This window comes from Syngnathus leptorhynchus, chromosome 1 (genome assembly GCF_054491065.1).
Source record: "Syngnathus leptorhynchus isolate UIUO chromosome 1, UIUO_Slep, whole genome shotgun sequence".
In the NCBI taxonomy this organism is placed as follows: Eukaryota; Metazoa; Chordata; class Actinopteri; order Syngnathiformes; family Syngnathidae; genus Syngnathus; species Syngnathus leptorhynchus.
This window is the reverse complement of record NC_141195.1, coordinates 11153189-11178642: the sequence shown is the minus strand read 5'-3', so window position 1 is coordinate 11178642 and position 25454 is coordinate 11153189. Positions and strand designations below refer to the sequence as shown.

General features: G+C 39.8%; 1 protein-coding gene across 1 annotated transcript in view; it reads right to left on the bottom strand.

Moving 5' to 3' along the window:
* Positions 1–25454, bottom strand: part of LOC147061928 (plexin-A1-like) — a 167444-nt gene that overhangs the window by 50353 nt on the left and 91637 nt on the right. The window contains exons 5-10 of the mRNA XM_085935441.1: positions 17856–17956; positions 17635–17758; positions 16888–17041; positions 16371–16470; positions 9394–9508; positions 443–643 (exon numbers count right to left, since the gene is read on the bottom strand). Coding sequence (XP_085791567.1) covers positions 443–643; positions 9394–9508; positions 16371–16470; positions 16888–17041; positions 17635–17758; positions 17856–17956 — 795 coding nt within the window. The remainder of the gene's footprint in view (positions 1–442; positions 644–9393; positions 9509–16370; positions 16471–16887; positions 17042–17634; positions 17759–17855; positions 17957–25454) is intronic.

Genomic DNA, 25454 nt, shown 5'->3' with positions numbered 1-25454 from the left:
AGAATATACAAATATGTTTAACCTTGATAAGATTTGGTAGAAATGATATCTGTCAATTATAAACATTCACACAGTTACAACTAAACAACAATGCTCCAGATGTGGTCCATAAACAAACAATTTCAAACATGGCAAAATTGAAAACTATCCATTCATATATAAAATCTAAGGGATTCTACGTACAATACATCATCCACATCATCAAAGGCAACTGTGGTTTTCGTAACTCTCAAGGACACAAAAAACGAAACCAGGTATCAAATGTGTGACCTTGATTTGGAAAAATGATCACTCAGTCGCCTGAAAAACACCATCCCCACACTCCACAGCCAATAAAGAAGTTGCCATTAATCAGTTCAACATACTTTGGAAGCTGTCTCTATTAAATTGAATAGATTTGTGGATTTGGCATGTCCACATAAAATGGTGTGTGGTGCCTTACTGTGCTCTTCTGACACTGGATGCTTGTGCTGTTGAACCTCAGGGCCGGGACACTGAGCATGTTGCCTTGAATGTGAAAAATACACTCGTAGTTCCTCTGTCCGGACTGTGGCTGGGGCAGGTTCTGTGCCAGCAGCGTGATTGGCCTCATAACTCCAGCAGGGATATAGATCTGAGTGGAGGGCAGGATTTGAGGACACTCCTGCAGATAAGAAAATTGAGAAGAAAGAGGTTGAGATGTGACCGGAAAAGTAGCAGGCACTCTCATTGAAGACAAAGTATTCTGGACATAATAATGGTGGTCATTCAAATGCAGAGCTGATAGTTACAAAATGTACTTTCTGAGGACTTTCATGATCACTTAAAACAGGAAGTCTGTCATGTTTTCTGAGACCGTTCATTCATTCAAACAACTTTTTGCCAACAGTGAAGTTGTTTTATACAGCCCTTAATCATAACTAAATAACTAACTAAAAATAGATAAATAAATAAATAAATAAATAAATAAATAAATAAATAAATAAATAAGCTATCGTGTACATCTATCTATCTATCTTGTATTGAATCAAATTAGAACACAAACTCTGCCCATATTTGTAACTTATCTGCCATACTGTTTATTCTTACGAGGGTCGCGGGTGTGCTGGAGCCTATCCCAGCACTCTTTGGGTTAACTGTATTTCCACTAAGAGCATAGGCCTAAATGAAAGAAAACATTGCTGTAAATCAACATTTAATGTGGCCCAATGGTCACCCTATACATTCCTACATACGTATAAGTAGATAAAAGGGCGGCTCGGTGGAGCACTGGGTAGCACATCCGCCTCACAGTTAGGAGGGTGTGGGCTCGATTCCACCTCCGGCCCTCCCTGTGTGGAGTTTGCATGGTCTCCTAGTGTTCGCGTGGGTTTTCTCCGGGCACTCCGGTTTCCTCCCACATCCCCAAAAACATGCTTGGTAGGCTGATTGAAGACTCTAAATTGTCCCTAGGTATGAGTACGAGTGTGAATGGTTGCTCGTCTCCGTGTGCCCTGTGATTGGCTGGCAACCGGTTCAGGGTGTCCCCCGCCTGCTGCCCGATGATGGCTGAGATAGGCTCCAGCACGCCCACGACCCCCGTGGGGACAAAGCGGTTCAGAAAATGGATGGATGAAGTAAATAAAAGAACAATTCGAGTCCCAAGAGTAGTTACTTAGAGCTTTACCAGCCCTTCAACATAGCTGAGGTAGAAGAGACCACCATTATACTGGAGAAAGGTGCAGATGTGCGTTTAGTTTGTTGACCTTGACCTATCTTAGGAGAAAAACATGACTCTGTAAAATGATTTTTATAATATAACAATCAAAACTTTGCTTCCTTCACAAGCATTGAATGAACTGATTCTTCCACTCTGCTATATAACAATTGTCTTCAAAATGACTAGACACGTGTTTCACCTTCACATACGTATTTTTAACTGCTTCAATTGCTCCTTGTAACTTTTATAAGAGGTTTAGCCGAACTGATTGATAACCTGTATTTGATGGAGAGTAGAGGAAGTAGAGAAAAAAGAGAGAGGAGAACAAATCAATGCGGTAGCTGAAGTGAAGCAGATTGTCAACAAGAATGGCTGACTGTTCAAGTCTGAAGTATTCACAGGTGGTGATAGAACAGTGATAGACTGCCGCTCTGCCTCAAAGCTCTAATAGAATCAAAAAAAGGAGTGTGTGTGTGTGTGTTTGGTTGGTGTGAATGCACATGACCAAATACGTGGGCTCGACGGTGAAGTGTCTCTTCTGAAGTAGAAGCTATTGTTAACGTTGAAGGAGCATGTTCAAACATCCGTTCCAATTACAACACGGAAATCCTGCACGGTAGACACACACACACACGCACACACACACAAACACACATTCATACACAAAACAAAAAAGTGCTGGTAGCAGAGGATTGTGGGGGCCTTTTTCATTAGGAGTGGTGACAGGTGTCCGAGCACAGTGGAGCACACAAAGACACAAAAAATTCTTCTCTGCCTGGGGGATTCCTCATGGGGCAATTCTCAGTTCTGTGGGTGTCCCCGCACTTTTTCTTTTCATTCTTACCCTTAAAGTAATCTCAATCCTTTTTACTTTTGGATGATGATGATGACCTTTGCCTTACTGCTCCCAAAAAGTGCAACAGATTCCCCTGTGTTCAGCCTTGACAAACATCTCGGTCACTGTTACAGGTAAAACAAACACGGTCCTGGACGACTGGAAAAATCCTGGAAAATCGCACCATAATCATCAAATAATTCCAGATTTAATTATAGTAAAAGTTAAAGATCGACTATGGGAGAGTAGAACTAAACCAGTGGGTGAGCAAAATGTGAGGAGAGGTGAAGCAAGGGGAAAGAAGGGGGGTGGGGAGCAAGGTTGTCTTCATGGGAGCAATTGACTCATTTATTAAAGTGGGAGATGAGACCTGAAGAGGGCAAGCTGGAGCGCTGCTACATGGCAGTCAACCACATTGCTTTGAGGTAAACTAATTCTCACATGGTCAACTCGCACAACCACATTTACTACCTGTACACACATATTCATCTCACGCTAAAGTTAATCTTGCCCTCTGGCACTGTGAAGTCAGTGAACACACTCTTAGTTGTGGGGAATGTTTTACATTAGCCACAGGGCAAACTACTGACACTCTGATCAAAGTTCTGAAGGTGAGACCTCAGCAGAATTGAGTTCGTCTACCACTGCACATTGAAAACCAGACTCACATTTGTGTCGCAAGATGAAATACATATTCAAATGAAGTGTTTTAACGATAAATTCAGACAGTTGAAAACATTATTTTAAAACCGTACAGGACACCTTTTTTTTTTGTTTTCATGTAGGGTATATTATTTACATTATGTATAATATTTACAACAATACCTATTTTTACGTACAGCTTAATTTTATGTTTTTATTTAACTTTAATTTAAGTTTTAAAAAAGCATTTGCGATCTTTATGAAGTTTAGAAACCAATGTGTATCAAAGTTTTATGTATAATAGCTCTATTTTAATGGAATCATTATTTTGGTAATTGTTCTTGTAATATTTAAGAGCTACAGAAGAGGATTATAAAGTTCTCACTGCAAACTCAGAATTCAGAGATAGAAGTGAGAATCCTGCCAACTGTTTGTTTCTGCACTGGCCCGTATCCTCTTAGAGCAGCTGTGTAGTGCCCTATCATCGTCATGATATGTATAATGTATAATATAAAACATATATACAGCTTTATAAACATACAAATCAAACGGTGGGCTTTTATCCCAGCACACAAGAACATGTTAAGTGAAATAATGTGGAGCAGGAAAACAACATTTTCAAAACAACATTACTTTCGTGTGATTGACAAATCTAAAACTATCAGATCATCTCCTTGCTGTCTTTCCAATTTACATTTACTACCAGCAAGGAGATGTCCTTACCATGATGATGTCGGAGATGAGGCAAGAGCACTGATTGGGTCCTGGCCATCACCCAGGGGGCTACCTTCCAGCAGCACTGACACTCTGTGAGTATGATAGATGAGGATGTATCTCAGTGTTCGTGTATGTGTGCGTGGGTGCGTGCGTGCATTTGTGCGAGTGTGTTTGTGTCACCGGGTCACCATAGTGAAGAGGGTCCCCATGGATTAGCGTTACAGTCCAATGAACTGTTTCAGAAAGGAGGGGACAAGACCCCATCGACCAGTTCCTTTATTTTACACACACACGGAAAGGAAAAGATAGCAATATGATGACCACATCTCCCAAGAGAGAGGGAGGACCAGACATCATTAGAGACAAGGTGGAACTGAAAGTAACGATATGCTCAACACACAATATCTCAAGAAACTGCGACAATGCGTGGTTCTAATCCCAACAGATGAATCCATTTAATCTACATAGAGCATTTCTGGGTTGTATTTCTACAAAGCCCCTTAAATATTCTACCTATATGGATCTTTCACTCAGCACAAGTGATTTTGAATCTGATCTGCAGCTTTACTGGATGAACAGTGGACATATATAGTATAGAGCTGTATGTCCAGTATGCGCATTTATCTGTGGGGGGAAAAACCCGTGGAGAAAACGCAAATTTCATACAGTCAGACGCCCAGAGTTGGGTTGTTGCTAACAACACAACCATGCCTGCTGATTGATTAATGTTTTCTGGATACCATCCAAATTATTATGAGTAGTTGTATTAATATTATTATTTGCATGTAAAGCCACATGTTAATTACTACTGTGAAACACTTAATGGCTGCTGAAATATTGGGATGTTCTGGATTCAAAGATCCTGATCCAAGACCATTATCTTTTGCATAGTGGTCTCTGGACCAGGCGGTTTACAACAAGGCTGGAGAAAAGATAATGCATCTGACCTCTACAGTGCTGATTGTACGGACCTCTTCACACACATCTCCATTAGAATGCTGCAGTTCTGTGTGTTATCTCTGATGACCAAGTGTGATTGCATGTCTATCTGGATGCTATCAAAGCCCAGATAGTCAAAGAATAGAATGTTGGTGATTGCCATCAGCTAGTGGATCAATAGGAGCCACTAAAAATATGCAGTGGGTTCACAAGAACATGTGCTAACAAAAATGACCTATTCATATTTTGACTGTAAAAAATGACCTCCATCAATGATTGCCATAATTTAGTGAGTATAATATTAGTCAATGTGAACTTTAGCCTCTAACATTTTGGTTGTGCAGATCACAACCAAATTCTTAATACATACTATGCAGCAGTGGCCAGAGTGGAACGGTTGTATCTAATAGGAATATCTACCAGGGCATGTAACAAAGTTATTGGTTCCCTTTTATTCTAGCTCTGAGACTTACCCCTGTGCTCCATTTCAATAAGAAAAGTTTTCATCTACTTTGCTCAAATGAGGCGATTCCCTCGACTGGTGTCAGGTGTAAGGAGGCCAGGCCCCATCGCACCAGACGAGGAGCACTTGCATTCAATGAAAGACACTTTGAACTGTAAGAACTCTTTTACACAGTCCACCCACTCATCTCTGTCCCTGACGATGGTGGTGGATAGAGAGTGAGGTGGAAAAGGCAGTAAAGCAGTCAAGATAAAACATAAAAAGTTCACACCATCTGAGGCTGAGAGGCTGACACTTAAAATGCGTGGGTAATTAGAAGTCGTGAAAGGATCCACGGATTCCAACAAACTTCCTGAAAACACTTAACCAAAAAGCAGTTTACTTATATGATCAGTAAGAATGTAGAAATAAATAATTTCTGTCTCAGCAGATACAGAATTAAATCATCAGCATTCACCGAGAAGGAAGAAAGTAAGTCAGGTAAATAAATAATTATTAAGCGGTTATTAAGGAATCGAAGGCACAGGTTGTGTCATGACCATAAAGTCAGGTTTCAACTCCTGTAATCTTAAACATGCCTCACATCTGCCTCCCACTCATCCATCTCACAATCTCCTTTTACTTCTGATAATTGTTTGAATTTGAGTCCTCTGTCACACCTGTCTCCTACCAAATGTTGCGACTTCCACGCTGCTTATTATATTCTCTCAAAACCTGAAATATCTACACAGTATCTATGGCAATTTAGGTAATGATATTGTTTCTGAGATTGTTTTGAAAATCGAAAGGGTCCTTTCAGTACATTATTCTGATTTATGCCACTTTGGTGGTTTACTCGCCAGACTTTGTTCAGTGACTGTTTAAATGTGTTAATAATTTTCTTAAAATGTCCCATGTGGTTGACTGGGTAACAAGGTTATTATAGTTAATGACAATTAAAATAAATTAGTCCAATAAAATAAAATAAAAAATAGTATAACCCTGCTGGCTAGTTCAGATTATCGTCTGCTAAATTAGCCCAAAGTCTACCGGGATAGGTTCCAGTTTGCCGTCACTCTCAACATAATTAGGATAGAAATTCAAAGCTGGATTTTGTGAATTTTTAGTCTCATTTATGAAAAATAAATGTGATGGGAAGAGAATAAGTTTGAAAAATATGTCATGTTTGAGATTACCATTGAGACTACCATTAACTCCAAATTCATTTACAATGCAGAGAGAAAACCAACCATAACTATTTTAAAGGTGTGCTGGACAACTAGAAATTGCAGCCTTGTACAGTGCAAATCTGAATCTTGTTTTTATTAATTTGCAGAAATCATTCTTGCACATTTATATAAAGGAGTCCCCTGGCGGTTTGTATGAGTTTGCAACTAGGCCACCGTTGCAACTCCTCTCCCGTATGTTTTACGGCGGATGCTCCACCTTTCGCTTCTCATCTCATCTGTCTCTCTCCATTTAACACGACGACGATCAGAGAAGCATCTGGAGATGCATCTTTAAGCTTTAATACACTTTGAATAATTAACAGACACACACATACACACACGGGACGCACACAGAGTGAGTCTATCAGTGGCAGACGGACCCGGGGGGAGAAGGGAAGCTCACCATCGGCCAGCCTCAGACACACAGCCTCTGAGTCGAGCTACCCAATGCTGTGTGGCAGCCTGAGCACCAGAAGACACACACAATAATAATAAAAAAAAGCTGTGAACCAAATAGACAAAAAAGAGGATGCCTGCGTCTTTCTAATTGACATGTTGCCGCTAATGGCGAGAACAAGAGGATAGAGATGAAGGGGGTTGCTAGGGATCAAAACCGGGTGCTGGCATGGCGCACTATGAGCTGTGATGCACACACGTGCACATTATAGTACATACACACATACGGCACACACACACACACACACACACACACACACACACACACACACACACACACACACACACACACAAACATGCACGCACGCACACTTTTGTGTCGACTGTAGCAGTAAGGTGACACAAACATATGAACGCAGACCCAGCTCACTCATCATACTGATATATTCTGTAATTAAGACGGAGAGGAACACTGGCGCACATATCTCGTGTTCACCTGCTGTTCGTCTGGAGCCCAACATGGCCTTCTTTTGATTATCAATGAGGCCGCAGGTTAAACTCCCCATGGAGCAGCCACTGTGCAGTATGTATTATAGACTGATTTGTAGTCTATTTATAATTTGAAATTAGGTCAGCCTCTTGGAATGTGCCTCAATGCCCGTCGTTGATAAAAACTTAATTTAAAAAAAAGACAGTTCATATCAGTATTTTACACAAATTAGAGAGCAAATTAGAGAAAACTTCAGCGTTCTGTATGATTACCTCAGTCAGTATGAATAAAGGATTAACTGTGTGCTTTTCCCCAGTTGTTGTCATTTACTTGTGTGACAAGACATTATTGCATGAGTGATTCATATATTTTATGGTTTAACAGATGTTTTAATGGTATGACCCATCCACCTGTTTTCTATAGTGTTCATCCTCATTATGGTCTCAGGAGTGACAGAGGGAATCCTAGCTGACTGACTAAGGCGAGAAAAGACACATTGAACCGGTCACCATTCAATCAAAGAAACGAACAACCACGCACCTAAGGATTTATTTTTCTTGAGTCTTAATATTTCTTCTGTGCATGCGGGTCACTTTAGGGAACCCAGAGTTCACACGTGGCGCATCTCACATTTTAACAAGCTCAATGTGCACCCCATTAAGTAATAATTTTCCTTGCCAAGTATAAAGTTTGTAGGTTGTTTATTTTTTTGTGAACAGATTTCACTATAAACTACATTTGATTTGATTTTCAGTAACCTTTGGGGAAAACCTGTAACTATAAAAATGCTAATAGAGGGATTTATTTTTCATTTGCCTGTGGAGCCATGATGGAAGCATCACCGCATCCACCCGGCCCAACCCCACCAAGAATGGAAATGTTATGTATGGTTTTGTTCATATGATTTCCCTATTGCGCTAATATCTCAGAATGGGAATGCAGTCATAGCGAGCAACCCCCGGGCCAAGTCAGATCCACCAACTAAATGTTGGAATCAGTGGAGCAAAGACAATTTGTTTGTTTCTGTGTTTGTTTGTCCTTCTGGTGTTTGTTTCTTTCGCTGTTTGTGTTTATGCACATTTGTTGTTGATGGTCTGCTCGAGTGTTTCTCCAACTAGCAATTTTCTGCCTGGTCGCCTCTCATGTGCTTCGCTCTTTATCGGCTGTCACAACATTGTGGATTTATATATATTTACAGATCCAGGAAGAGACAGGGAAGAATTAAATTTAAGGGGCCAAGCGCATCTGTGAGGATAGCCTACTAGTACAATTACTAATTTCCTGTGGCTTAGATAAATGCATTTCTTTCGCTTTCAACAAGAGTATGATCTGAAGTCAGTCTGAGAAACATGAACAGATGCCTTTGGGAGGACAAGCAGTGTAGTGTGACTTCAATCATTCTGGCATGTGACGACTAATGACATATGGGGAAACTTTTCCAGGCATTATGTATGTGACTTTTATTAATGGCCACACAATGGCACATGTGCACAACATCGTAGGAGCTAACATTGTGGTGCCTATGGATTTTGTGCAAAAAGTTGTTCTTTTTTTAACCACTTAATTCTAAAAAGACCACGCTGCAAAAATAGTATTCTTGTTGCCGCACTAGTGTGTGCTTTGCCTTCAACACATAAAAGAGCGCGTCATCTTTTTCATACATACTGCATTTTCCTCTTTCCTTCTATGTCAAGTTTTCAAGTAGAATTCCAGCAACAATACACAGCTGTAGATTCTATGTTAAGTGTATCAAGTGATAGTCAAAGTGTCTTGGTAGCCATGGCAACATTTGCATCAAGACAAGCAACAGGAGCCCTTATAACCAACCCCTCAACAATTTGGCCATTCAGGCTGTCAAGAAAAGGTACAGCAACATCAATGGCTAATCTAGAAAAATGGAGGAATCATTCATATGAATAGAGATGGTAAGATACTTGAATATTTTTGCATTTGGATTAGAATACATACAACATGATGACAGACTTATTTGGTTCTTGTTTGCATGTGAAAAAGGTGACTACCAACCTGTGAGGTGTTGACGCGTCCCTCCTGGAAGGAGCAGTCACTGGCATCCTGTGTGCACATGTGGCGATATTTGCACCAATGACAGGGGAACTTTCCATCCACACAGGAGAGGCACCTGCATGTGTGACACAAAGTGGGCAGTCTTGATGGAATAAACAAATAAAGCCAACACATAAGAGCACATTTCAGAACAAAACAATATCTATCAAATAATTCTGTTCAGTACAGACCGTCATATTGTTTGGCTCACATTTTGTATTTGTGGAAAGCAGAAGGATCATTTTCAGACAATTATCATGAACTGTATTGTCATCTGATGATAAACACTGAACAATTTTGCAAAATAAAAATGTTTCAACAAGTGCTCTATAAAGGGTTAGCTTTTTGGCCTCTACTTTTGTGCCCAGTGCAAGAAACAGAAAGAAGATTTGATTTTAAAAATTCACCCATTCATCTTCCAAAACGCTCATCCCAGCAGTCATTGAGTGGATGGCGGGGAACACAGCAACCTGATTGCCAGCCAGTCGCAGGGTACACATAGATAAACTAACATACACACACCTACGGGCAATTTGGAGTGGTCAAACGGCCTATCATCCATGTTTTTGAAATGTGGGTGGAAACCGGAGTACCCTGAGGAAACCCACGCAGGCACGGGGACAACTCCACACAGGAAGGCGGGGGCCACAATTGAACATGCACCTCTGAACTGTGATCCGGATGTGCTAACCACTATCGGACTCAGACTAAGTCTCACGTGTTTTGACGCATGAGGCAACATTCTTTCTCCGAGTGTCTCTGTTCAGTGCAGCAGCTTCCTTGTCTTCCCACTTTATACCAATTGAACCGCTACAGAAACATTACCAAACTATGTGGCCCTATTCATAAGACAATTAAAAATAAATAAAACAATACGAAGCAAATAATTGATTTCTACAATGATTCAAGTTTGAGCCTAAAAAAAAAAAAATTCATTTAGTGATGACTTTGTGGATGTGCATCACTGCAGAAGTAGCAATGACATTGAAATGACAAGTGTGACTGTGGTCTTGTGTATTAAGACTTTATCCAGGCTGTCAGCAAGACCAGAGTGGAGGATGAAAACATCACAGGGAGAGAAAAACCAGAGGAATCCACTCTTCTCTCCTTATGCTCCATTCTTGGAGGCTTTAAGTGCAATAAGCTGGCAGTCGAAGATAAGCCGTTTTCTCCAGAATGCCTCTTGTCCTTCTTTTGCAAAAAATCAGGAAGGAAAGTGCATAAAAATACATACAGTATTCACAACGTTATTAGTTGACAAAAAAAAAAGATCATGGCTCCCACTGCTTGACAATGTGAGAGAAATCTGTGCAAAACTATTAAAGTGGTGTTGTAAACAAGGATTTCTCAACAATTTGATGTATTAAATGCTATGAGGTGAAAGCAAAGTGAAATGATAGCAAATTATTCCGTTGTTGAATATGTTTTTATATCCCAGTTGACTTTGGGCTAAAGGTGGGTACAAGCCAATGGCAGGGCATATATAGACAAAGAACTATTCATACTCACATTGGCACCTAAGAACAATGTTGAGTTTTTAATTCACCTTATTTTGGAGGATTAAACAAATAACTAGTTGATATAAAGAAACAGTATCTATCGCAAGATAGACACAAGCAGCAATAAGTTATTGAGGCCCGACTGAGCTGCTGCTTGAGATGCACAATCGATTGTCACGGATTACCATAGGGTGGGTGAGAGGTGCACTGAGGTTATGCTAACATTCAGAGGTTTGTTTTAGTTGAGCTGGTGACTCAGAACCTCCTCACTATTAACCACAGGCTTTATCGATTTCACCTTGCATAGCTGTTTGTCTGCTTGTACGCAGTGTATGGGGGAAGCGACAAATACACAGAACACAGGGACACAATTTGATGCACAACATGTCACCTGCATTGGCATAGCTGTATTCCTCTGGGTCACCGGGATATTGGCGTTCGAGAGTGGAGCTGTCAATGATTTGGACAACTGGCCTGGATAAGTGCACTGCTAAACTACTAGAGTCAATACCACCCGGCCCCCTCAACACACACACACACACACACACACACACACACACACACACACACACACACACACACACACACACAAACACACAAAAACACAGACACACACACCGGGCCAATATTACCAGTGCTCTATACAAGGCCTCAGCAGGCCTCATTATGAATAGAGTTAAGAAGATGTAATTCCTTATCATGAATCATTGTAGTAAATAAAGCACTGTATGTAAATGATGACTTCTTCCAGTCAATAGTTGGTGTTAAACTATGACTTTCTTGGAAAAGGTCAAAAGTGCCATTGCGTTGAGCTCATTACTTTATGAAGGAAACTACAAAGGTTTCCTGAGAAACCCAGGCAAAACGGTGTAATACACAGTAAAACTTGACATTGTCTAATGAGGATCCAAAGCGGTCATGAAATGGTGCATTGGGCTCTCAGCTCTTCAGCTATAGAAGAAAATGAGAAGATTCTCAGCAGGGGACTTAGACTCATTAGAAGATTTTATTGCATCTTGTCACGGTGAAGTCCAAAACCAGCGAGTATGAAGGTCTCAAACCCCAGTTTAATTAAGCCAGGTCACAGATATTGGAAATTGGAGCGCTAGCAAACAAAAAATGACTTGATGGTTATGTAACTATACAGGGAACTCTATAAACAGTTTCCAACGATGTAAACACTTGTATCGTTCTAAGGGGTGTCCTCCAAACATTGGGCTTTTCTTCACATACGAGCCCATGTTGGGTGGCCTGAGTGTGGGGCCCCCTCTTCAGTGATCCTTTTCACTTTTCAGCTTTTTCATATTCTAATACACTTGAACCAAACATTTGAGGGGATGCTATTTTGTATTATATGTTTCAAATGAAGAAGGAACTTGAACAAGAAGTGTTGAGAGAACTCATATTCAAAGTACTACCTGACGGGTTGTCAAACTTGTGTGCTTTAATGTTTTGACATTTTTACTGGTAACAGTGGTTCATGCATTTTTCTGACAATTATGAATGCTAAATACTTTTAATATCATTTCCTGCATAACATCTTTTTATACTTTTCTGACATTAAATAATGTAAAAACAATATTGGATCTCTTTTTTAATTCATCATTGAACTTTAGCACGTTACACTGTAATAATAGTGATACACTTTACACTTTTATGACCATTAAAAATGTTATAATGTATTTTTTATTCTTAATGCCTGTTGGCTAAATACGTATATATTTAATGATAGTTTGACCCTGACGGATCCCAATCGGATTTTTTCCCCTTTTAATTCTGGATAAAAAACTGAGGAGTCATATTTAACTCATCTGGTATGAGTTACAGCTCATGACCCTAATAAGGAACCCTTGTATCAGGCATAGATGAATGTGTGGATGCATCATTTTGTTGCACAGCGCCGCATCATGCACATGCAAGCAGGCATCCATGAGTTGCCAGTGTGAAGGCTCCTTGACATAACTTAAGAGTGGTTTGGTGCCTTGCTCAAAGCCACCCTGACAGTGGTCAATAAGCTGACAAGCATTTTACCAACTAGGTACTATTCGCTCCAGGATCCCTCATGCCAGGAAAAATGTCAACAGAATTTATTTTGTTCCTTCTGCTTTAACTGTTTCAACAAACTAAATTTTAGCTACTTATTTATTGAGATTCTTATACATATGATGTTGTTCTTTTAGTATGCATGTGATTGTGACGGTATGGCTTTATGGAGCACGTCAACGAAAAATTAATGTTTCTTTTAACAGACAATAAAGCTTTTCGAATTTGAATTTGCTTGTCTAAGGTTTTTAGACATACCCTTCCCAAAGCCAAATGACTAGAATAATTCACACCAAACTGTCTGATTCTCAAAAGGGTAATTTCCTGCTCGCTCCAGTCTTTCTCCTTCAGGACTCGTTATTGTTTTTGCCTCTTCCTTTTTAAACATGCAATACTCCTCCTCCTGCATGCTAAATTAAACTACACAAAGCCTCTTGTTAATACAAATGTCTAATATGGTAAAAGACTGTGTAAATAGCCAGCAGCCTCCTTTGCTGTGCCAACGTTGTGCCTTCTGTCTCTTTGAGGGCCTTCTGACTGAGAGCGCACCTGTTTGTGCGCAATGTGAAATGCATCACACACTGGCGAGTGTGTGCTATGCCTTGTGTGAGTCCACGCACGAGCCCCACCAAGTTGCTTGCCTGCGGGCTGCTCCGCATCTGAGCCTGACGCACGAATGCGCGCGCCTGCCGTTGCGCGTCAGCTGTTGTGTGTCTGCTCTTGTGAGCCTGTGCGCTCTCATCCTCCAACATGCCCATGGGGGGGCAACTCCATTATCTACCACTGAGAGCAGTGGCCTCTGTGCCAGGCTTCCTACAGGCGAGGTCAAAGATTAAAAGTAGCAAGATGATACTAGAGGGAGGGGAGTGGCTGGGAGGGTGTATAATATGTGGTTTTATGTTACAGCTGCTGTGGTAGTGACTTCACTGTAGGTTAACAATGCCATGGGAGTCCTCAGGGGAGCAGTGTCAAAGGAGGGGAAAAAAAGCACAATACAGTTCAGCTGCAACAAACAACAAAAAACTACACATTGACATAATGGATCAAAGATTCAGCTTGGCCGAGAAGCCCTGACAAGAGGCCCAGGTGAGCCCTCTCACCAAGCTCACTCCATTATTCTGCAAAGACAGACCAGCTAGAGCTAATTAACGGGCAATTACTATGCAGATATATGCAGGGCCAAGAGCAGAGTGCAGGCAATGAAATAGGCTTGATGAACGAGAGACGGGCACAAAAAGTGAAGTGTGGGGAGGATGGAGGGGATGGCTAAGAGGGGTCGTGGTCAGGAAAAGGAGGGGTGAGATGAGGGAAAGGTGGAAAAGGCAGGAATGAAATAATGGGTGTCTGGAAGGGAATGGAGGGGTGGAAAAGAAAGAGAACAGGGTGCTTTTTTACTTGCTGACCTGGAGCCGGACAAGAGAATAAGTATGCTATTGTGGATGGGTAGGATATTGCCTGTCACAAGATTAATATACGTATGCGATTTAATAACTAGAAGTGACTCCCAAAATATCATACATAGTAATACTGTATATATGTGTGTTCATTTTTGTGGGGAGTGCTATGAACAATTTGTTTTTTGCTTTTCTTTTCTTTTCTTTTGATTGTGCAATTCTATCAGTGTGTTTATAGTAGAAGTTTCTACTTTCGTGCGGTTTAATTCTGCACACAGGCAGGTTGAAATGTTGGTATTTTCACAGACACATTTAAGTGGGTGAAGCGTGGCCAATTTATAAAAGGGTGTTTTGTGCCTTTGTGGGCATGAACACACTCCATTGGGGCAGGTTGAGATGCTCAAGTATGTGTACAAGGAACTGCAAAGAGACCTTTGCAGGCTGCTAATGTAAATTTGGCTGGGGAGATGACAGATCCAGAAAGTGGGTACTTGGGGATTGCCTTTCATCCACCATTTGTGTTCTTGTCTGATCCCCAAAACCAAGACCCCTGCATGAATGACCTTCCTGGATTTGAAGGCTATATAATAATCATGCTAATAATATTTATGCCTAACAAATGTGTGTGTGTGAGTGCTGTCAAAGACCAAATTCGCTCACCCCATGTTGTCAGATAAATGATGTATCTTTTCCATTGTTGGGAAACAAAAATGAGCTGCACATACTAATTCAAGCATTGATTCATTATGCACTGAAGGATGCAATAACTACACCACAGTGGAAGTCACACATGGGGGCAGCCTGGAGGCATTGCTTCATGAAATTTGATTCATATTTATTTACCCTTTACCGAGCCGGTCAGTTCAATTAAGACCATGAACATCATCAACTATTCACTTCAGGGTTTCTCAAACACAAGAATAAGTAACTTCAGATGTTTTTCTATTAGTTTATGAGGTAAACTAGCGAGCAAATTTACTTAGTTGGCATTCGGGCTTAGAATGCTTGGGTCCACAAGAGCTATTTAAATAATACCCAAAAAATGAAGTACACAGCCATGGAGCTGTTTTTGATCGATGTGGAAGAAAGTCAATACAATCGTAGCCCCGCCGTGACAGTGGAGTGACTCTGCCTAGGTCATGTGGCTGTTTGTCTCTGCAGTCTTAACTGGGATCAACCTGTAAGTGTGCCAAGACTGCCATCGATAATTAAGGCCATAGGAAGTAGAAATCCTTATGTGTGCAAAGAGACCTAAAATAACACTACGCTAATGTCTGGCACTCTCAAATAGCAGCAAACAAATAAAATAATGCATTCAGATTTAGATGGCATTTAGATTAGGGTGCATTTATTGCAAAATAATGTGTTACCCAAGCTTGATTACACATCTTAGTTTTGCATGTTTCTGCAATTGATTTATCACTTCACCCATTAGTAATCTTATCATTGCATGAAATGTAATTAACTCATTGATTTGTCGAAATGACCCGAAGACCAATAATGAATAAGCAGAGGTCACACACAAACTGTTTCATTCACTCGTTATCATACCCCACGATTTGCAGGCTCTAATAAAGATTTTCAATGGACTTGGATCAATGTCTTTCACAACTCACCTTCTTGCCAGATCGCCACAAAGGCCAATAATCCTAATTTGAGTCAGTGTGCACCTTCATGGTTACCTACCTCCAGCAAATTCCTGAAATGTGTCATTAGGATTTGTATTTTTTTCACTAAGGGTTTGACACGTTAATATTTGATTTTCTAAATCAGCATGTATCTTAGCAATCTTGGCCCAATTAAAACGTGCTGCTTCGTTAAATTGAAGACATGTAGGGGAAAGGAAACAGTTTCATCAGACAAGTACTATTCATTTAGTCTAACTTGATATATTTGTTTGTCATTTGGAGCTGATCAAGATTGGTTTACTTTGTTCATACCCAAACAAATTGAGGAAAAGAAAACTAATAATTAATAAAAAAACAATCAATAGTCAACTTACGATTGGTGCACACTGCAATTGTAGAAGATGAAGTCCACGCTAGCAAACGTCTTCCCAGTCTCCTTTGACCTCAGATACAATTTTATCACACGCTGGTCACCTACGGGTCAAAGTTATGGAAACAGCCGTGCGTTTTATGACATGTTTAATCAACAGTATTCCTTTGTTACATTTGACATTTGCAGTTCAGTCAGCATGCGCGATTTGTTTCATGAACCTTTCATTAATGTCAAATCCGAGTCAATATATTCAGAAATGTTAACTGCCTCATTGCACTGTATGTGTCCACTTTTGTACAGTTGACAATTTCACATACAGAATATTTCTGCTCCAAAGACTCCAACTGAATCAGCAGGCTTCCAGGTTACCTGTCTATATTTGTATGGTTAGTGATTAGTTTTCTATAAAAATAGAAGGTAAAGAAAGAAACCTGAATGGTTATATCTCCTTATACAAAAATACTTCTAAAATTAATATTTCTTATTTCTGCACCACTGTCAATAGAATAGTGTCTTACCTTGGTTGTGCGTGATGGGAGCCACTTCTTTTGCAGTGGGAGACAAGCAAAAGATCCGACCACCGTAGATGCGTCCTTCCGTTTCTACAAAGTCTCCAAACGAACAGTTCACTCCGGCAGACAGACTGGGCACATTCTGGGTCTGAAGTATCAACTGGGAGGAGGAAAGATTAGGGTAATTAAATACAATTAAGCAACCATAGAGCAACATCACCTTTGAATACGGTAGAGTTCCAGATTCACCCGGACAGATTAGAGCCTTTTTGTTACTTTACAGACCTAGCCTTGAGATCCTAACCATTGTCTGCAATGCTGGTTTAACACTGGTTAATAAACACAGTACAGTCGACAGAAAGACACAAGATCTTTTTTAGTTGATTTTGAATTTGTCCTATTGGCTCGTCTGGACTTTATTGCTGTTTTCTTGCATGCAATATTGTGCTTTGCTTGTATGTTTTCTTACTCGACAAATAAAAGAGTTTCTGCGGCAACAATATATATCTATATATATCTATATATTTTATATCTATATATATATATATATATATATATATGTGTGTGTGTGTTCTCAACATACTGTGTTATATGTGTGTTCTCAACATACTGTGTATATATATATATATATATATATATATATATATATATATATATATATATATATATATATATATATATATATATATATATATATATATATATATACACATACACACACACACACACACACACACGTACACACACACGTACCTGCACTTCTGACACAGTGACAGAGATGGTGTCAGGCTGGACAGAGAGTCGGACACACTGATCCACTCGAGTGGTGAAACGCTGTGGTTCCTCCGCACGCTCGCAGCGATCCTTCCTTGAACATCTATCCAAGAAGAATGAAATGCATGCGTCAGCTTTATAAAAAAAATAGGATAGATCAAATGGCAGATTCTATTACGAAAAAAGATGCATACACTTACATATTGTGCAGCACACACCAGCCACAGTGAGGGTCTCCTGATCCCAAACAAGCTCCGCAGGAAGTGTACTGCTCACAGCTCTCGACTGGTACTCGAGTAACCTAGGAGTAAGATACACACATGGTTAATTCCTGACGTAAAACACAAAACTTAGAGTTGTTAATATTAAGTGGAAAAGGATATGCCCACCAGGGGTCTGTGCCTGAAAACTGAGATTAAAGGAACAAGTCCACTGTGACTATATGAGTTAAATGGTTGTGGAGGCGGCTGCTTGCAATGTCTTACCACTGCATATTTGTAATGTAAGCTAGAGGGGGAGACCTGCTGACTCCAACTTATGTAAACAAACACACATTGATTAAAATCATATGCTTACACCGAAATCTCTCTGTCGTATTCTGCAACTAATAACTTATTTTAAAGATCCAGGAACACATTTGGCTTTCAGAAGTGCTAGACTGTTACACCAGTGAAGCTGATAACAAACTTGCTAAAGTGCAGACCTCGACTAAGGTCCAACAGTTTTTACTTAAATCACCATCAAAATTTTTGATGCAAACACGGAATTTTGCCATCAGGGTGGAAAGCTGTTTCCAAATGCCCTCTTCATGGCAGTGATCGAGCCAACTTTACATAATCTGTCCCTGGAAGTCTGCTCTGCAGGATTTGGGCGCTTACACCTCCCGTGTGAACTCCAACAACTCAGCTTCTGTTTCCACTATACTAAGGACTGTGCGCCTCACAAGCGCTGATTTTAAAAAGAGTAGACGAGCTCCTTTATTTGGCGGCAAATCAAGTCGGTTGCTTTCACATCCACAGTGGCGCAAAATTCCCATTTCTAACTGCGCCAAGCTGTGTGCGTTAGCAAAAATACCAACAGTTGGTGCAGCTCACCCCTGCACACAGTTAATGCGCACTTCACGCCAGACTTGCACTGGGAACGTTTACAAAACCGAATTATTACGAGCATTGGTTGGCCATGAAATCTGTCTGCTGAGGTCCCAGTGAGTATTTTTTGTAGTAGTAATCATCTTTACTCCTGTTAGTCCGGCTGAATTTAACTATGGGTCAGAGGTCAAGATGTCATTAGCTTAGTGAACCTTGAACACCATTTACAACATATAAATGCAGTGTGGGCAAGCATTTGCCTTGCAGCCAGTTATTTAAATGAATCCTACATTTCGATAAGGCCATCATCTGAACACAAGCACAACAAGAAGAAAATGTTTACTCAACATACATGGATGCCATACAAAACAATGCTCCATTCAGATAGGCATCTCAGATTACTCATTTTGTCAAGCAGATCTCGACTGCATCTGTGTGTCTGCGAGTCTACGATAAGATGAAGCTTGAACGATTTCTGCGAGGAGCCCTGAGATCTTGGATATTAACAAGGACATCATATAAAGCTGTGCAAATAGACTTGCCTCTCAAACAGCAGGAAAATAAATGTCCCCTAAGGGAGAAACAATAAAAGACTGTGCTTTGGGCGGAGTCTGTTTCTTCATGTAGTCTTCACCTTGTAATGATACAATACAATACAACGTTATTTATACAGTAAATTTTACAACAGCCCTTCTTTAATTCTATGACCTTTCAACTGTGTTCATCCTTTTGTTGGTTAACTTGTGGTTTTATGAGCAAAGTCAGATTAAAAACATATCATTGACATCGGCTAGGAATCTGGTGCATAAAGGTTACCATTGTGCACGACTATGATCAAACATTCAAGCCCTATTCGAAAAATAAATAAAAAGGATATAAACAGACAAAATACGTAGAAAACCTAAGTTATGTATTGAAAACACTTTTATTTAAAAATCTCAGTCGACATTTCTCGCACTTTACCTATTGATAATATTGGTGGTGATATGTTACTATTAGTTGCCACAACACTCCGGCGCTGAATTAAAAAAGATTTAAAAAAACAAAAAAAAAAAAAAAAACAGAAAACAGAAGTCAGAAAATAATCAAATAGTGTGTTTACTTAGACCACTTTCTTGTAAATAAGCAGACATTTTTATTCGCACATACATATGGATTTAAACATAAAACAAATCACTGTCTGGAAGATGCAGTGTACTTCTACACCGTTGCCACAAAAGTGCACATATTTGGATAATGTGTAGTCTGATTAGATTGTGAATGTTAATCTAAAAAATTGTCTAGTTAATGTTTGTGTCCGTAATTTTCAACGCAGCTAAGCAAATCGGAAATTTCAAGTTTCAATATGTGCCTAGAATTGTGCAACGGCAATCGATAAAAGCAACGTGATATCAGTTTTAAAATCTGTGATTTTCTATAGCTTAATTTCATTTCAATCAACGCAAAAAGGAAAACCTTTTGTGAGAAACAAATGGTATTTTCCAAATACCGTATTATGCTATTCCACATGGCTTTCACACGAACAACACATCTCAACTCAATGCCACTAATGCATCTTTCTCTTCATTCTCAGACTGAACAGTGTGAACTCACTAGTTTACAGCAGATTCCTAGTGACCCTTGCCTGATAACTATTATAATACAACCATTACCAACATGTCGCTTTTCACAGCACACCAAATAGCACCAGATTACTGTCATTATTTGGCGCCTGAACAAATACCATGTTAGTATTACAGTCTGATAAAAGGATGGGAGGAGGAAAAAAAACATGTCACACTCAAGCACAATAGCAAAAAAAAGAGAATGGAATACAATGAGATTTAGTGACCGGCTGGTGGATGATGAAATGGTTCTTTCATTGAGTTTGAGAAAACACATAATAGGATGGGAAAGCACGAGCCTTGTGTCTTACAGAGTAAATATGAACCACCTTTGTTGAATCAAATATGGCATTTCCATCCCAGGTCTATTTACCACAGCAAAGACATTCATTTGTGGATAGCGGAAGAAGGGGAGTGGAAAGAAAATGAGGATTAGAAGATCAGGTAGCCGTGGATACAGGGAATGACACCATCGGTGCGAGACACGTCCGGGAACAGCTTGAGATCTGTGATAATTAGGTATTTGAAATATAAAACAGCTTCAAATGAGCCTTTTTTTTGTTTGCGATATAAGAGGTGGGTACGTGTTGCAGTGGTAGATGGAAAAAAAAGGGGAGGAGCGATGAACGAATGCAGCAGTAGACAGATGGAGGAGACATGAGAGATCGCATTTAATGACTTACTCTCCATGGCCGGTGCTGTACAATTATTGGTCAAAAAAATAACTAACCCCACAACAAACTGATGATTGGCTTCTGTGAGGTAACACCAAAATCAAGACTTTCATCCAAAAAAAAAAAAAACCCTGACTGGTTGGACTGTTTTTTTCTAATGCAGAAAAGCAATTCTTCACACGAAATGCCATTAAAGTATTGTTTTTATTTAGCAATGAATTGTATAGTCCATTTTCCAAATAGACGCCAGCATGTTCATTTAGTCAACTGTATGTGACAAGGCACCTCGTAAAGGTGAGGGGGATCATATATATGTCTGTGTCATTAAACTGTCTTCACAAATTGTCTGATTAACATCATGTTGACCTTTGGCCTTACATGTGTTGTGTCTATTTTGAGCATCCACATTACTTACTGAACCAAGGATGCCTCATAAATATAATAGACAACAAAATAGATCTGGTTGAGTTTTTCCAATTGTTAGTGTTTCCTTCATTCAATACAATGTCTTTTCATCGCCGCTTTGTTTGTGTTTATGTTCTGTGTCCATCTGTCTTAAATGTGTCCGGTTACACAGAAAAACACTGCAAATGAAGCCATAGATCAAAGGTAGAAACAGGCAGAGTCAACCTTGGTGGAGGTAGACAAACAAGAAATGGCTGGCTCATAACGAGGGGATAGCTCAATCATTATTCCACCCAAGGCCGACATCTAATCAGATATTAGTTATGTCTGCCTATTAAACCCACAGCAGGGAAAGTTTGGGAGTTTTATTTTTACCATAAATGAGGCAGAACTAGGCTTATAAGAAGCTAATGTGTTCTGATCTTTACAGGAGTAGAAATATTGAAGAAAAATTGCCACCTGAAAAGCTTTTGAAATTAAATCCTCTACAGATTTAGCAGATTGTGACCAAATCCAATAAACACCCTTTACTTGGCAGAAATAACATCAATTCTACTGTATTATTAAGTATATAAAAGCAATGCAATTACTCAATCTCTGTGTTTTTTCTCTGCTTGTTTCATTCACACACTTGAGCACGTTTTCTTTTTCCTATTCTAGTCACGTCATTACTCTCAACAGTATGAAGACATCTTGTTCTCTCAGTCTGTTTCTTTGACTGTCTCACAAATCAAATTTTGATCAACTCTCATGATTCTCATTCTACTTCATCAGACGTACAGCAACCACAGAGCCATTTGCCCGGAGGTGCAGCGTGCACACTGATATGCGCTATAGACGTTATTAAAAAGATTAAAGTTTTCTACCATAAACACTGAAACCTACATATGCATAACTGTTGACACAGTCAAACAGAAGAGCACAATATCAAATAATAACAGGCTGCAATATTAAATGTTATATTTAGTTTAGTTGACCTGGACTGACTTTCTCTCACCCTTGGTTTAAATGCTGGTAACCTTGACACTCCTTCCTAACTGTTTTGAATTGACTCTTTTGTTTTCATCTCCTGGACACCATTCATGTTGTTTCATGCAGCACGTTGAAAATCAGCTTTGCATAGATTAGTCACAACTAAGTAGAAGAAGCCTTGATGGGACTGTATGACTGCTGTGAGAAGACACTAAATTATGTTACGCTCAGCTTCAACAGTGATATCTTTAGGCGAGTTGTTGCTACACCAGGGGTAACCAAATATATGATTTGTCAGAGAAACAGAATTTTCCCGGGAAGTCGCCTTGGGGACCGAACCATAAAAAAAAATCAAAATCTGGCATCAAATTATTTTTTGATGTTTATTTTTCTGCATTTCATTTGAAAAATGAAGGCATTTTTGTCCTTCATAAGTCAAGCTTTTCTTTAAACAGATATTTTCTCTTTAATCCTCATAATTATAGAATCCAGTCGCAGACCGGACGGAGGATTTCTGCGAGCTGGGTTCACAGGCCAACAGTTGACGATAACTGCTGTATAGAATTCTGCTTGCCCACACTGTTTGAGATGGCATTTTCAAAACTCAAAACACTAATTAGCCAGGAGGACCAAGGGGACAAAATTCAATATCCTCACATCTTAGCGCTTGTATACTGCCTTTGTTAGCTTTTTAAAAACAACTTCAAAGCTGACAAAATACCAAAGATTATTTTACTAAGAATTATGGAGTAGTTTTACCCACTGATCTCTAGGGGCAGTAAATGCTGAGTTAATTGAATATGAAGACCCTCTATTGTGGTGCCAGGCATGGCATTTCTCCATTGTGCAGTATTGCACATCTCCACGTTTCTGAAGGCTAGTCGAATCGATAGACAGAGGTGCATCATCAGCCCGTTATGTCACTGTCTGAGCATCTCCATGGAGGAAGAGGTGAAGCCATTAGCTGCCAAGAGGTCGCCTCATGAATCTGTTTTACAAGAACCATGACCTTTCCCTTTGTGTTAATTAGTTAACGTTGGCTGTATATATATATATATATATATATATATATATATATATATATATATTGTACAAAGAAAGTGCTTTCATTGTACATATGACAATAAACGCTTTGAATCTTCAATCTATTACACTATTATCTAAAGATATATACATGTATGTGATTGGCAGGCAACCGGTTCAAGGTGTCACCCACCTACTGCTCGATGATGGCTGGGATAGGCTCCAGCACACCCGCGACCCCCGTTCAGAAATGTATATATATATTTTTTGCATGACAAAATATTATTTAATTCTAAGGAGAATAATTGTAAGGAAAAAAAATGGCTCGATAATGTTTCCCTTACACATGATATATCATATCTGTGACAGTGTATTTTATATCTGCATTTTCATTGGTGAGTGATGCCACACTTGTTCTCATGCAAGGAGAACCGTTCTATCATTGATAGAAAATTGCCTTCTTTTTTTTGTTTATTTTTTGTAACATTTTCTTATTTTTTCATGAAAACACAAGTAAGAGTAGCATCGTGACCAGCGATTATGTGAGACGAGGGTAATTTACACCTGAAATCAATATATAGCAAGATTTCAGGTTCATGACAAATTGGATGATGTCATTCATGGGAGCATTCAGAGAGTCTGAGGAAACTGCTACATCAGCAACATTAACTACAGAGGGTCATGATGACATGATGAAAAATGTATTTTGTTAGGGACAACTGGAACATGTAATGATAAAATGACTAGAGTGGCAAAATTGACTTAGGCATTTGTTCATTTTTTATGAGTGAAAAACTACATGTGATCTCACTGAATTTACTGGAAGTGACCAATAAACCTTGTTTGAGCATCGTGTGTGTGTGTGTGCGTGCTTGTGTGTGTAGACAGCACAGTATGGGACAAAGATAGCCATATGTAAATATTGCATTAGCTAATCAAAAATGCACTTCTCATCACAAAGCAGGCACTCTTACATTATCTCACTGTGTGTATGTGTGCGCGTGTGCGCGTGCACGTGTGCGCGTGCATGTGTGTGTGTGTTTGTCTGTGTGTGTGTCTGTGCATGGGTGCCTGTGTAGGAGAGGAGAGTCACCTCTGGGACAAAGATAGTGCAATCCAACACTTTTAATTACGTGAGCGAGTGAATATGGAAAAGGTAAATTGCTCTGTCAAGCTGGGAAATGGGCTTTTTTATGTTTGAGCTCTCATCACTTGGCATTTCTATTATTCAACATGGAGAAAGGAAGGCTAGAATGAGGAGGAGCAGGAGAAGGAGGGCGGAGGAGAAAAAAAAAAAGATGATTGTATGTACAGCACTTTGGCAACTGCACATTGAGACACTAAAGACACACTTGTGGCAGGATTGAAAGGACAACTTTCTATATATTGTCACTACAACGAAGCACAGAAGAACTACGAGAATATAACACTCCCAACATTTTAAGGGGAAACAATCCTTTAAAGTCACATAAAAATAGAGATTTTGAGTTGGTGTTTTGTGACATTTCGGCTTGTAAAAGCGAGCTTGTAAAAGATGATCACGAGTGATTATTATGCTAGCAGCAAGAATGGAACGTCTGTCTATGTGTCTGTTTTGGCCATTCAGTACATCCATCCATCCATCCATCCATCCATCCATCCATCCATCCATCCATCCATCCATCCATCCATCCATCCATCCATCCACAATCCATCCAGCCATCCACGTCGCAGGCATGCTGGAGCCTATCCCAGCGGTCAATAAGCAGTAGGCGGGGGACATCCTGAACCGGTTGCGAGCCAATCGCAGGGCACACAGAGACAAACAACCATCCGCACTCGCACTCATACCTAGGGACAATTTAGAGTCTTCAATTGGCTTACCAAGCATGTTTTTGGGATGTGGGAGGGAGCCGGAGTGCCCGGAGAAAACCCACGCAGGCACAGGGAGAACATGCAAACCCCTCTTCAGTACAATTTACAATTCTAAAGATGTGCTGAATACACAACGTAAAAGCAGCTGCTCGGACTCTGGTTGAACTGAAAAGAATCCT